We start from the raw sequence: 13574 nt of genomic DNA, 5'->3' as shown, positions 1-13574 counted from the left end.
AATCACAAAAATATATAAGCAACTCCTGCCACTCAATTCCAGAAAAATAAATGACTCAATCAAAAAATGGGCCAAAGAACTAAACAGACATTTCTCCAAAGAAGACATACAAATGGCTAACAAACACATGAAAAGATGCTCAACATCACTCATTATCAGAGAAATGCAAATCAAAACCACAATGAGGTACCATTACACGCCAGTCAGGATGTCTGCTATCCAAAAGTCTACAAGCAATAAATGCTGGAGAGGGTGTGGAGAAAAAAGGGAACCCTCTTACACTGTTGGTGGGAATGCAAACTAGTACAGCCGCTATGGAAAAAAGTGTGGAGATTTCTTAAAAATCTGGAAATAGAACTGCCATATGACCCAGCAATCCCACTTCTGGGCATACACACCGAGGAAACCAGATCTGAAAGAGACACGTGCACCCCAATGTTCATCATAGCACTGTTTATAATAGCCAGGACATGGAAGCAACCTAGATGCCCATCAGCAGATGAATGGATAAGGAAGCTGTGGTACATATACACCATGGAATATTACTCAGCCATTAAAAAGAATTCATTTGAATCAGTTCTAATGAGATGGATGAAACTGGAGCCCATTATACAGAGTGAAGTAAGCCAGAAAGATAAAGAACATTACAGCATACTAACACATATATATGGAATTTAGAAAGAAGGTAATGATAACCCTATATGCAAAACAGAAAAAGAGACACAGATGTACAGAACAGACTTTTGGACTCTGTGGGAGAAGGCGAGGGTGGGATGTTTCGAGAGAACAGCATCGAAACATGTATATTATCTATGGTGAAACAGATCACCAGCCCAGGCTGGATGCATGAGACAAGTGCTCAGGGCTGGAGCACTGGGAAGACCCAAAGGGATGGGATGGGGAGGGAGGTGGGAGGGGGGATCGGGATGGGGAATACATGTAAATCCATGGCTGATTCATGTCAATGGATGACAAAAACCACTACATTATTGTAAAGTAATTAGCCTCCAACAAATAAAAATAAATGAAAAAAAAATTAAAAAAAAAAAAGAACAAAAAAACAAAACAAAAAAAGGACAGCATAAAAGACCTCTGGGACAACCTTAAACACGCCAACACTTGTATTATAGGGGTCCCAGAAGGAGAAGAGAGAGAGAAAGGACTCAGGAAAGTATTTGAAGAGATAATAGATGAAAACTTCCCTAACATGGGAAAAGAAATAGTCAACAAAGTCTAGGAAGCAGAGAGTCCCAAACAGGATAAACCCAAGGATGAAGACACTGAGACACATAGCAATCAAACTGCCAAAAATTAAAGACAAACATAAAATATTAAAAGCAATAAGGGAAAAATGATACACACACACAAGACATACAAAGGAACTCCCATATGATTATCAGCTGATTTCTCAACAGAAACTCTCCAAGTCAGAAGGGAGTGGCACAGTACATTTAAAGTGATGGAAGGAAAGAACCTATAACCAAGAAAACTCTGTCTAGCAAGGATCTTGTTTAGCTGTGATGGAAAAATCCAAAGCTTTACAGACAAGCAAAAGTTAAGAGAATTCAGCACCACAAAACCAGCTTTACAACAAATGCTAAAGGAACTTCTCCAGGAAGGAAACACAAGAGAAAGAAAAAACACACAAAAATAAGCCCAAGACAGTTAAGAAAGTGGTGCCACCAAGGAAGCCCAACAGGATCATAGCTATTCACAATTATGTTAAATGTAAATGTATAAATACATAAGCAAAAGACATAGACTGGCTAGGTGAATAGAAAAATAAGACCCATATCTACAAGAGACCTACCTCAGATCTAGGGATACTTACAGACTGAAAGTAAACACATGGGAGAAGGCAGTCCATACAAATGGAAATCAAAAGAAAGCCGGAGTAGCAATATTCATATCAGACAAAGCAGAGTTTAAAACACAGCCTGTTATAAGAGACAAAGTAGGACAGTACATAATGATCAAGGGATCGATCCAAGAAGAAGATATAACAATTATAAGTAAATATGCACCCAATACAGGCGCACTCAACATGTAAGGCAAATACTAATAACCATAAAGGAAGAAATTGACAGCAACACAATAATAGTGGGGGGCTTAAACATCCCGCTTTCATCAATGCACAGATCATCCACAGAAAATTAATAAGGAAGCATGGGCCTTAAATGAATCACACATTAGACCTGATAGACCTAAGTGATATTTATAGAGCATTCCACCGAAAAGCAGCAGGCTATAGGTTCTTCTCAGTGCACACAGAACATCCTCCAGAACTGATCACATGCTGGGCCACAAGGCGAACCTTGGTAAACTTAAGAAAACTGAAACCATATCCAGTATCTATTCTGATCATAACACCGAGACTAGAAATAAACAAGGGAAAAGAAACTGTAAAAAACACAAACATGTGCCAGCTGAACAATATGTTACTGAACAACCAATTGATCACTGAAGAAATCAAAGAGAAAATTAAAAAATACCTAGGGACAATAATAATGAAAGCACAACGGTCCAAACCCTAAGCGATGAAGCAAAAACAATTCTAAGAATGAAGTTTACAGCAATACAATCAAGAAACAAGAAAAATCTCAAATAAAGAACCTAAGCTTACACCTAGAGAAACTAGAGAAAGAAGGACAAACGAAATGTAAAGTTAGTGGAAGAAAACAATTTATAAAGATCTTGGCAAAAATAGAGAAACAGAAACAGAGACAAAACAATCACAAAGATCAATGAAACTAAAAGCTGGCTCTTTGAAAAAATAAACAAAATTGATAAAACTTTAGCCAGACTCAGCAATATAAAAAGGGTGAAGACTCAAAGCAATAAAATTATAAATGAAAAAGAAGTTACAACTGACTCCAAAGAAACACCAAGGATCATATGAGACTACTATGAGCAACTGTATGCTAATAAAATGGACAACCTGGAAGAAATGGTCAAATTCTTAGAAAGGTACAGTATCCCTAGACTGAACCAGGAAGAAACAGAAAATATGAACAGACCAATCACGAGCACTGAAATTGCAACTGTGACTGTCATTCAGAGAAGAGTTCACATCTATGCTTCTGAAACTGTTTCAAAAAATTGCTAAGGAAGGAAAACTTCCAAACTCATTCTATGAGGCCCCCATCGCCCTGATACAAAATCAGACAAAGACACCACACACACAAGAAGAAAATTACAGGCTAATATCACTATATCACTGATAAACACAGATTCAAAAACCCTCAACAAAACACTAGCAATTCGTATCCAACAATACATTAAAAAGATCATTCACCATGATCAAGAGGGATTCATCCCAGGGATACAAGGATTTTTCAATATCCGCACATCAATCTATATGACACGTCACATCAACAAGTTGAAGAATAAAAACAGTATGATCATCTCAATAGATGCAGAAAATTTTTCACAAAATTCAGAACCCATTTATGATAAAAACTCTCCAGAGAGTGGGCACAGAGGGAACATACCTGAACAGAATAAAGGCCATATACAACAAACCTATAAGTAACATCATATTCAATGGTGAAAAGCTGAAAGCATTTCCTCTAAGATCAGGAAAAAGACAAGGATGTCCACTTTCACCTTTATTCAACATAGTTTTCAAAGTCCTTGCTACAGCAATCAGAGAAGAAAAGAAAGTAAAGGGAATCTAAATTGGAAAAGAAGTTAAACTGTCACTGTTTGCAGATGATGTAATACTATACATAGAAGATCCTAAAGATGCCAGCAAAAGCTACTAGGGCTCATCACTGAGTTTAGTAAAAGTGCAGGTTACAAAATTAATACAAAGTAATCTGTTGCATTTCTATACATTAACAATGAAAGACTGGAAAGAGAAATTCAAGAAACAATTATATTTACCATCACATCAGAAAGAATAAAATACCTACGAATAAACCTACCTAAAGGGGCAAAAGACTTGTACCCCAAAAACTGCAAGACACTGTTGAAAGAAAAAGACAAACAGATGGAAAGTCATACCATGTTCATGTGTTAGAAGAATCAATATTGTCATAATAACTATTCTGCCTAAAGCAATCTACAGATCCAATGCAATCCCTATCAAATTACCAATAATATTTTTCATAGAACTAGAACAAAAAAATATTAAAATCTATACAGACATATAAGATACGGAACAGTCAGGAAACCTTGGGAAAGAAAAACAGAGCTAGAGGAAATCAGACTCCCTAACTTTGAACTATACTACAAGCTACAGTCACCAAAACAGTATGGCACTGGCACAAAAAACAGAAACATAAATCAGTGGAACAGGATAGAAAACCCAGAAATAAAGCCATGCACTCACGGCCAACTAATCTATGGCAAAGGAGGCACAACTACACAATGCCGAAAGACCCCGTTCAACAAACGGTGCTGGGAAGACTGGACAGCTACGTGCAAAACATTAGACAATTCTTCAACACCATACACAAAAACAAGCTCAAGATGGATTACCCAAATGTGAGACCGAACACTATAAAACTCCTAGAGGAAAACAGGCAGAACAGTCTCTGACACAAATGGCAGCAATATCTTTTTTGATCCATCTCACAGAATAATGGAAATAAAAGCAAAAATAAACAGACAGGATGTACTTAAAATCAAAAGGCTTCACACAGCAACGGGAACCACAAAAAAACAAAAAGAGAGTCCATAAACTGGGAGAAAATATTTGCAAATGATGTGAAATACAAGGGATTAGTCTCCAGAATTTACAAGTAGCTCAGGACGCTTAGCAACATCAAAACAAACAACCCAATCAAATAGTGGGCAGAAGAGTTAAATAGGCATTTCTCCAAAGAAGACATACAGATGGCCAAGAGAACATAAAAAGATGTCCAACATCGCTAATTTACAGAGAAATGCAAACCAGACTATAATGAAATATCACTTCACCACCAGTCAAAATGGCTACCATCAAAAATTCCATAAACATAAATGCTGGAGAGGGTGTGGAGAGAAGGTAACCCTCCTACACTGTTGGTGGGAATGCAAACAGGTAGATACACTATAGAGACCAGTATGGAGGTTCCTTAAAAAGAATAAAAATAAAGCTAGCATATGACCCTGCAGTCCCATTCCTGAGCATGTATCTGGAGAAAAGCGTGATTCATAAAGATACATGCACCTGTGTGCACTGAAGCACTGTTTACAAGAGCCAAGACATGGAACCAACCTAAGTGCCAGTCAACAGAGGAATGGATAAAGAAGATGTGGCCATATATTCCCGGGAATATCACTCAGCTGTTGGAAGGAGTGAAATGATGCCATTTGCAGCAACATGCACAGACCCAGCAGTTGCCACACTGAGTGTGGAAGACAGGAGGAATATCACAGCACATCCCTTCTACATGGACTCTAGAGAGAAGTGATACGAACGAACTCACTGACAAAACAGAAAGACCCACAGACTTAAGAGAACAAACTTACAGTCACCTGTACACACTGCTGTATTTAAGATGGATAGCCAAAAAATACCTACTATACAACACACGGAACTCTGCTCAATATTATGCAGCAGCCTGGATGGGAGGGGAGTCTGGGGAAGAACAGGTTCATGCATGTTTATGGCTGAGTCCCTCTGCTGATCACCTGAAACTACCGCAACACTGTCAATCAGCTATACTCCAATACAACATAAAAAGTTTGAAAAAATGATCTTCAGAAAACTGGCTAGCTCTTTGGAAAAAGAATGAAGTTAGATCCTTACTCCAATTCCAAATAAACTAAGTGTCCAAAATAAAAAGAACTGGCTAATCAGTTTCTGGATGGAGAAATCTATTACAAACAAAACAAGAAAGGTGGAAGATACTATTAAAAAGATTAATAAAGACTTAGAATCTAAATGTTAAAAAAAATAAAAGAAGTGATACAAATAAACTTACTTACGAAACAGAAACAGACTCACAGAGAACAAACTTAAAGTTGCAATGGGGTAGGGGAAGAATGTGGGGAAGGGATAAGTAGGTAGTTTGGGACTGACACATACACACTGCTATATTTAAAATGGTATTTATGTATGGTAGAAACCCATATAATATTATAAAGCAATTATCTTTCAATTAAAAATAAATACAATTTAAAAGATAATAAAATGGATAACCAACAAGGGCCTACTAAAAATCACTATATAATTCTCCTCAATGTTATGTGGCAGCCTGGCTAGGAGGGGACTCTGCAGGAGACAGATACATGTGTATGTATGGCTGAGTCCCTCTGCTGTTCCCCTGAAACTATCATAACAGTGTTAACTGGCTATATCCCAACACAAAATAAAAAGTTAAAAAAAAAACAAAAACACAACCTCACAAACACACAGAGATCCAAATGGAAAAGGAAACTTAGTTTTCATTCTAATGCACTAATTACAAATGTGTTTTGTAGAAAAAAATATTTCCAACAAATAAAGTCTAGGATCAGATGGTTTCACTGCTGAATTTATCAAACATTTAAAGAAGAACTAATACTAATCCTTTTCAAACTCTTTCAAAAACAGAATAGGAGGGAACACTTCCAAACTCATTTATTAGCTTAGCATTTACCCTGATGCCAAAATCAGACAAGGATGCCAAAAGAAAATTACAAATCAGAATCACTGATGAATGTCGATATAAGGAATTCTGGAAAAAAAAATCAGCAAGCCAAATTCCACAGCATCATACACCATGATCAAGTAGGATTTTATTTCAGGCATTCAAGAATGGGTCCACACTTATAAATTAATGAATGTGATACACCACATTAACAAAATGAATTAAAACCATGATCATCTCAATGGATGCAGAAAAAAGCATTTGACAAAACTCAACACATATTAATGATTAAAAACTTTCAACAAAGTGGGTATAGAGGGAATGTACCTCAACTTAATAACGGCTGTATAGGACAAGCCCAGCTAACATTATATTCAACGGTGAAAAGTTGAAAGCTATTCTTCTAAGATCAGGAATAAGACAAGGATGCCTACTCTTACCTGTCCTGTCCAACACTACTGGAAGTCTTATCCAGAGCAATTAGTTAGGAAAAAGAAATAAAAGGCACCCTAATTGGAAAGAAAGAAGTAAAACCACCACTACTTGCAGATGACATGATACTATATATATATAGAAAACACTAGAGACTTCATTAAAAAGTAATAAATAAATTCAGTAAAGTTGCAGGATAGAAAAATCAATATATAAAAATCTCCTGAGTTTTTATACACTAATAACAAAATATATTAGGGGGAAAATATCCCAGTTAAAATCTCATCTGAAAGAACAAAATGTCTAAGAATATTAATAAATTTAAGAGGTAAAGGACCTACACTGAAACACTGATAAAAGAAACTAAGACACAAATAAATGAAAAGATATTCTGTGCTTACAGATTGTTAAAATTCTATTGTTAAAATGTCCCCACTACTCAAATTAGTATAGGTTTGGTATAATACCTATCAGAATTCTAATGACATTTTTCACAGAAATAGAACCAAGAATACTAAAGTTTGTATGGAACTATAAAAGACCCTGAACAGCCAAAGTAGTCCTGAGAAGTAACAAAGCTGGAGGCATCATGCTTCCTGACTGCAAACTATTTTACAAAGCTAGTAATTAAAACAGGATGGTACTGTCATAAAAGGGTCTTCCCTGCTGGCTCAGCAATAAAAATTCTCCTGCCAGTCCACAGTGTTACAGAGTTGAACATGACTTAGCGACTAAACAACAACAACAAATGGAACAAAGTAAATACGTTGTTCAACAAAGTTTTTGGTGAAAATGAAAAATGTGTCTCTTATTTTTACTTAAAAACCAAAGGAAACTTTTGGCTAACAATACAGTATGGTGCCTACAGTTAGTAATAGAGTAGCACACATTTGAAAGCTACTAAGAAAAGTAAATCTTAAAAGTTCTCATCATAAGAAAAAAATATGTGTGGTGATGGATATGAAGTAGACGTATTATGGTGATCATTTTGCAATATGTACATATCATTTTACAAAATATACAAATATCAAATAACTATGTTTTATACCCAAAACTAGTATATGTCAATCATACATAAAACAAAACGTGCACAAATGTTCACAGCACCATTATTCAAAATAGACAAAAAATAGTAATACTCCAATGTCTATCAACGACAAATAGGTAAACAAAATACAGCACAGTCATACAATGGAATAGGTCTTTCCTGGTGACTCAGTTGGTAAAGAGTCTGCCTGCAATGTGGGAGACCTGGGTGCAGTCCCTGGGTCAGGAAGATCCCCTGTAGAAGGAAATGGCAACCCACTCCAGTATTCTTGCTTGGAGAATTCCATGGACAGAGGAACCTGGTGGGCTACAGTCCATGGGATCACAAAGAGTCAGACACACAACTAAGTGACTAACACTTTCACTTGAATGAAATAGTGCTAAATCGTACAACATAGATGAAACCTGAAAAACATTACTCCAAGTGAAAGATGTCAGTCATAAAAGGCTAAATATTATAGGATTCCATTCATAGGAAATGTCTAGAATAAATGAATCCCAGGAACAGAAAGTAGATCACGTTTGCCAAAGGGAAGGGGGAGTTCATGGGGGAGTAACTGCCAATGGGTACAGAATTTCTACTAACATCCGCGCTGATGTATGTGCTTGTCACTCAGTCCTGGACTCTCTGTGACCCCACGGGCTGTAGCCTACCAGGCTCTTCCGTCCATGGAATTCTCCAGGCAAGAATACTGGAGTGGGTTACCATTTCCTTCTCCAATCTGGGCTGATAAAAATATTCTAAAATCAGGCAATAGTTATATAACTTAATGAATATACTAAAACACACAAAATTATACAAGTTTTAAAAGGAATTTTCTGGTATGTAAATTTATCTCAATTTTTTAAAAAAAAGATGCTAATCTATTTCTCCACTACTGGACTTCAGCAGGTTCTGTGATTAACTATGACCAACAGAATGCTGCAGATGTGACTCTGATACTTCTGAGCCAAGATCTCAAGAGGTTTGCAAGACTCCACTATCACCTCAAAGACTGGTTTCCTTGAGAACGAGAAACCACATGAGGGGGAAAAAGCCCCAGAAGGAAGCCAGTACAGTACCAAACACCAGAAACACGAAAAAAGCTCTCTTAGACCATCCAGTCCGTGCAGATCCACCACCTTACTGCTGCCACATTAATAAGCTCAGGCAAAATCTGGTTTTTGAGCCTAGCCCAAAATCCTAAGCCACAGAATTATGTACAAATAGAAGAGTTATGTTCATCTTTAAGAAGAAAAAAATTCAATATCCTAATAACTTTCTAAGCACTGCACATTTATTTTTACTTCCCTTTTATGTCATTTAAAACATTTTATTGCTCACTACCTGTCCCATTTGGGAGATTTGGTTCTTCCTAACAAGATAAGCTCAATTAATCTAGTAATTGAGTTTACTAAACTCACAAAGCTAGATCTTCTTAGAAGTTTTAAAAATGTTTTAAAATTATATACTTATGTCTGGCACTGCTGGTCCTGAAATTTAACTGCTCTGAATTACTGATGCTAAATCCTAGCTTCAAGTTCTTGCTAAGGCCTACATTCCAAACTTTTTCAGATCAAGATACAGTGAAACACTGAAGATGTTTTGTTTTCTAGTATGAAATATATTTCTAAATATTTCTAAGATGATTCTTTCTGAGCCTATTTCCAGAAACTAAAGAATAATACTTTATTGCTTTGAAATAAACATATAATTTATCTTCATCAAAAGTTATAAACAGATAAACTGATATGCTTTCCAATGCAAGCAGAAACCGTTTTTCCTTAAACAGTTCTAGAAAAATTTATGTTTCGGTTAAATTGTGATATTGAAACATTTAATTTTTCTAAGCAAACTTGAGATGATTTATTTTCATTAAAAGATAATTTTCTCATAATTTTATAATTTTCTCATAAAACTCTAATTTTTAAAAAATTACTGATCAACATGGCAGAATTAATGGTATCAACAATAAGACATTTCATTTTGTAAGTAATATCCAATGTGACATCATCCTTATTTTATCAGAATTAAATACATACCAATCATATATTCAATTTCAGTATCTTCCTTCAAGTCATACATTCATTTTTAATTTCTAACTGCTAACACATTAATATTCAACAAAATTTCTAACATACTTTTACTAATGTTGTACAAGATAATGATGCAAAAATTCAAATAAAGAATAAGAAATTCTAACTCTATTTTTCAAACTTTATTTTATAGAAAGGAAAATAACCTTATGTTCTTAGGCCATTCTTCAAAGTGATAAACAATGCATCGGTGATGCCAGAGTTGATCTGAAGTAACACTTTACCTCTGCATTAATTTTTCCCAAAAGACAAAAGTGTCAGTAAAGACAAAACAAATACCTAATATACCTAAATGAGCTCTGCCTTCATTTTAATATTACACATTTGTACACAGTGTCAGCCCAAGAGTACTGAATTCAGCTCAGCAGCAGCAATGCAAAGGACGGCCCAAGGATTATAGTCAGACAATTAATCAGAGTTGAAGACAACTACTGTCAGCCTGGAAAGTGGTATTAATTGTGAGGGAAAAAAGATTTATGTGGACTGATGTGTGGCCAATAACAATGGTGGGGGGATTCTAAAGTATGTATAAGAATGAAATTCTTTATAGCATCTTTTAATTGAGGTAACTAAATATTCGTTTGAAAGAAATGCCACTGTGGGAGGAGAAAACAATAAATGACTCTCATTTCATTAAAAAATTTTAACTAGCAAGTGTGTCAAAAGTTCATGTGATATTTTAAAATTACTTCAGGATGATACTCTGAGTAAAAGTCTTAAACAATATATAGACGCAAAACTTACTGCCTGTGCTTGCTTAATAAACTCAAGAATATCTTCTTTTAAAGCCTGATGAATTTTTGCTGGGCCTTTATCATCCCAGAGACAGACTGCATGTACATCCCTGTAAAAAATAAAGCAGGTAAACAAACATTAACACTGGAACAAGAACAAACACAAAACTGTTTTGTTTCAATATGGTTTCCACGGACCATGAATTCATTTATAAGAACCAAGCACTCTTTGTAAGCTTTCTCATACAGGTACACTTGCTTCTATTTTTATTTTCTTTGTTACTGTTTTCCTTAAATCTTTGCCACTTTATTGATTAAATTCATAAATTACAAAAGCATCCCCCAATCAAACTTCCAAAGTTAAATACCACCAAAATTTTCTTGTGCAAAGACAAGTATAAATTCTTTAATATATAACACAATATATATATACATATAAACTATCCATTTTTAGAAAATTAGTAATTTAAATACTATTACAACAAAACTCCAAATTTCTCCCAAATATTCATCACATTTACACATCAATTATCACCGTGCCTCCTTTACTTAGAATACACATATACTCACTGCTGATTCACGTTACTGTACAGCAGAAACTAATACAACATTGTAAAGCAATTATAGTCCATTTAAAAGATAAATCTAAAACAATTAAGAAGAAAAAAAGAAAAGAATGACTATTTCAACTTTCTAATACAATAAAATACAAAATTTAACTTTTTGGGAAAAAAAAAGAAACAAAATATAATTGATTCAAATAAATAGAGGGCTTCTCTGGCAGGTTGGTGGTAAAGAATCTGCCTGTGTTTGATCACTGGATTGGGAAGAGTCCCCTGGAGAAGGAAATGGCAACCCACTTCAGTATTTTTGCCTGGGAAATCCTATGGGCACAGGAGCCTGATGGGATACAGTCTGTGGGGTCACAAAAGAGTCAAACATAACTTAGCGACTAAACAACAACAAAATAAACAGAAACAAAAGCTCTTTAAACACTAAAGCTGACATATTTGACCCTAAAGGTCATTCATTACAGAAACATAGTTAATATTAATACATGTTCACAGAATGAGTTTTTTAATTACTACCTAGTAGAGCAGGGAAACGTTACAAAAGCTAGAGTCTTAGACTGTGTGTGTGTGTGGGTGTGTGTGTGCGCTCACACGAGCACTTAGTCGACTCTCTGCATCCCCATGGACTGGGGCCCCACAGTCTCCTCTGCAGAATTTTCTAGGCAAAAATCCCCTAGAAAAGTTGCCATTTCCTTCTTCAGGGGATCTTCCCCACCCAGGGACTGAACCCCAGTCTCTTGTGTCTCCTGCATTGGCAGGCAGGTTCTTTATCAGCTGAGCCACCAGAGAATATAGTCTTATAGTGGGGCTTCTCTTACTCAAAAAATGTTCCCCAGTACTTTATAGAGCCCTATATACATTTTAAAACCTACATTATGATTAAAAAAAAAGCATTAAAAAAAGGCCAAAAAAATTATCTCTAGAATTCTAACATATAATAATAGCCAAATAGTTTGTTTTATATTCAGATTCTTAGGGGTATAATCATAACCCAAAGTTTTGTCTATATATTAATTTGAACTTGCTTTCATCATTTGTTAAATTCAGCTTAATAGTGGCATCTGGTCCAGAGTAGATGTAGTTAAGCACACAAATATTTGTTAAATAACAACATAAGAGGTAACATCCAACTGCTTGTGCTGTGCTAAATCACTTCAGTCGTGTCTGACTCTTTGCGACCCTATGGACTGTAGCCAGTCAGGCTCCTCTTCCATGGAACTCTCTAGGCAAGAACACTGGAGTGGGTTGCCATGCCCTCCTCCAAGGGATCTTCCCAACCCAAGGACTAACCCACGTCTCACATCTCCTGCACTGGCAGACAGGTTCTTCACCACTAGCGCCACCTGGGAAGCCTCATCCAACTGCTTGTGTGTCAGCTGCTCAGCTGTGTCAGATTCTTCGCAACCTCGTGGATTGGGGCCCACCAGGCTCCTCTGTCCATGGGATTTCCAGGCAAGAATACTCAAGTGGGTTGCCATTCCCTTTTCCAGGGGATCTTCCTGACCCAGGGATTGAACACAGGCCTCCTGCATTGAAGGCAGATTCTTTACCATCTGAACCACCAAGGAAAGCCCTCCAACTGCTTACGATATGCTAAATACTATTCTAAGTTGTTTTAACTCAACCTTCACAGCAACTCTGATATAGTACACTTTAATTGCTATCTTAGAGATGGGAAAACTGAGGCAGAGAAAGGTTATAAAACATTCCCAAGATTACACAGCTAGTATACAGTGAACACAGGCAACTGGGCTCCAGAGCCCACATCCAACTGTTCCCCTTAATTTATTCCTGCACCTCTCCAATCCATCCAACAGTAGCTAAAGTGATCTTCATAAAATTCAAATTACATCTTATTGCCTCTGTATTTGTGGCTTTCTAGGAGGCGCCAGAGGTAAAGAACCTGCCTGCCAATCCAGGAGACTTAAGAGACTCACAGTTCGATCCCTGGGTCAGGAAGATCCCCTGGAGGAGGAAATGGCAACTCACTCCAGTACTCTTGCCTGGAAAATTCCATGGACAGAGGAGCCTGTCAAGCTACGGTCCATGGGGTCACAAAGAGTCAGACACACTGAAGTGGCTTAGGATGCATGCCCACCTCTATATTTAAAATCTTCCAATGGTTTCCTACTGTTCTTTGAATAAAGTACAAA

The 13574-nt window shown here is 36.4% G+C and overlaps 1 protein-coding gene across 2 annotated transcripts in view; it reads right to left on the bottom strand.

Moving 5' to 3' along the window:
• Nucleotides 1–13574, bottom strand: part of CUL5 (cullin 5) — a 129726-nt gene that overhangs the window by 68292 nt on the left and 47860 nt on the right. For both annotated transcript variants that reach the window (XM_043481072.1, XM_043481073.1), the window contains one exon: nt 10860–10959. In XM_043481072.1, the coding sequence (XP_043337007.1) occupies nt 10860–10959 (100 nt within the window). The remainder of the gene's footprint in view (nt 1–10859; nt 10960–13574) is intronic.

This window comes from Cervus canadensis, chromosome 11 (assembly GCF_019320065.1).
Source record: "Cervus canadensis isolate Bull #8, Minnesota chromosome 11, ASM1932006v1, whole genome shotgun sequence".
In the NCBI taxonomy this organism is placed as follows: Eukaryota; Metazoa; Chordata; class Mammalia; order Artiodactyla; family Cervidae; genus Cervus; species Cervus canadensis.
The sequence above is the reverse complement of the archived record's forward strand: the minus strand, read 5'-3'. Positions and strand labels throughout refer to the sequence as shown.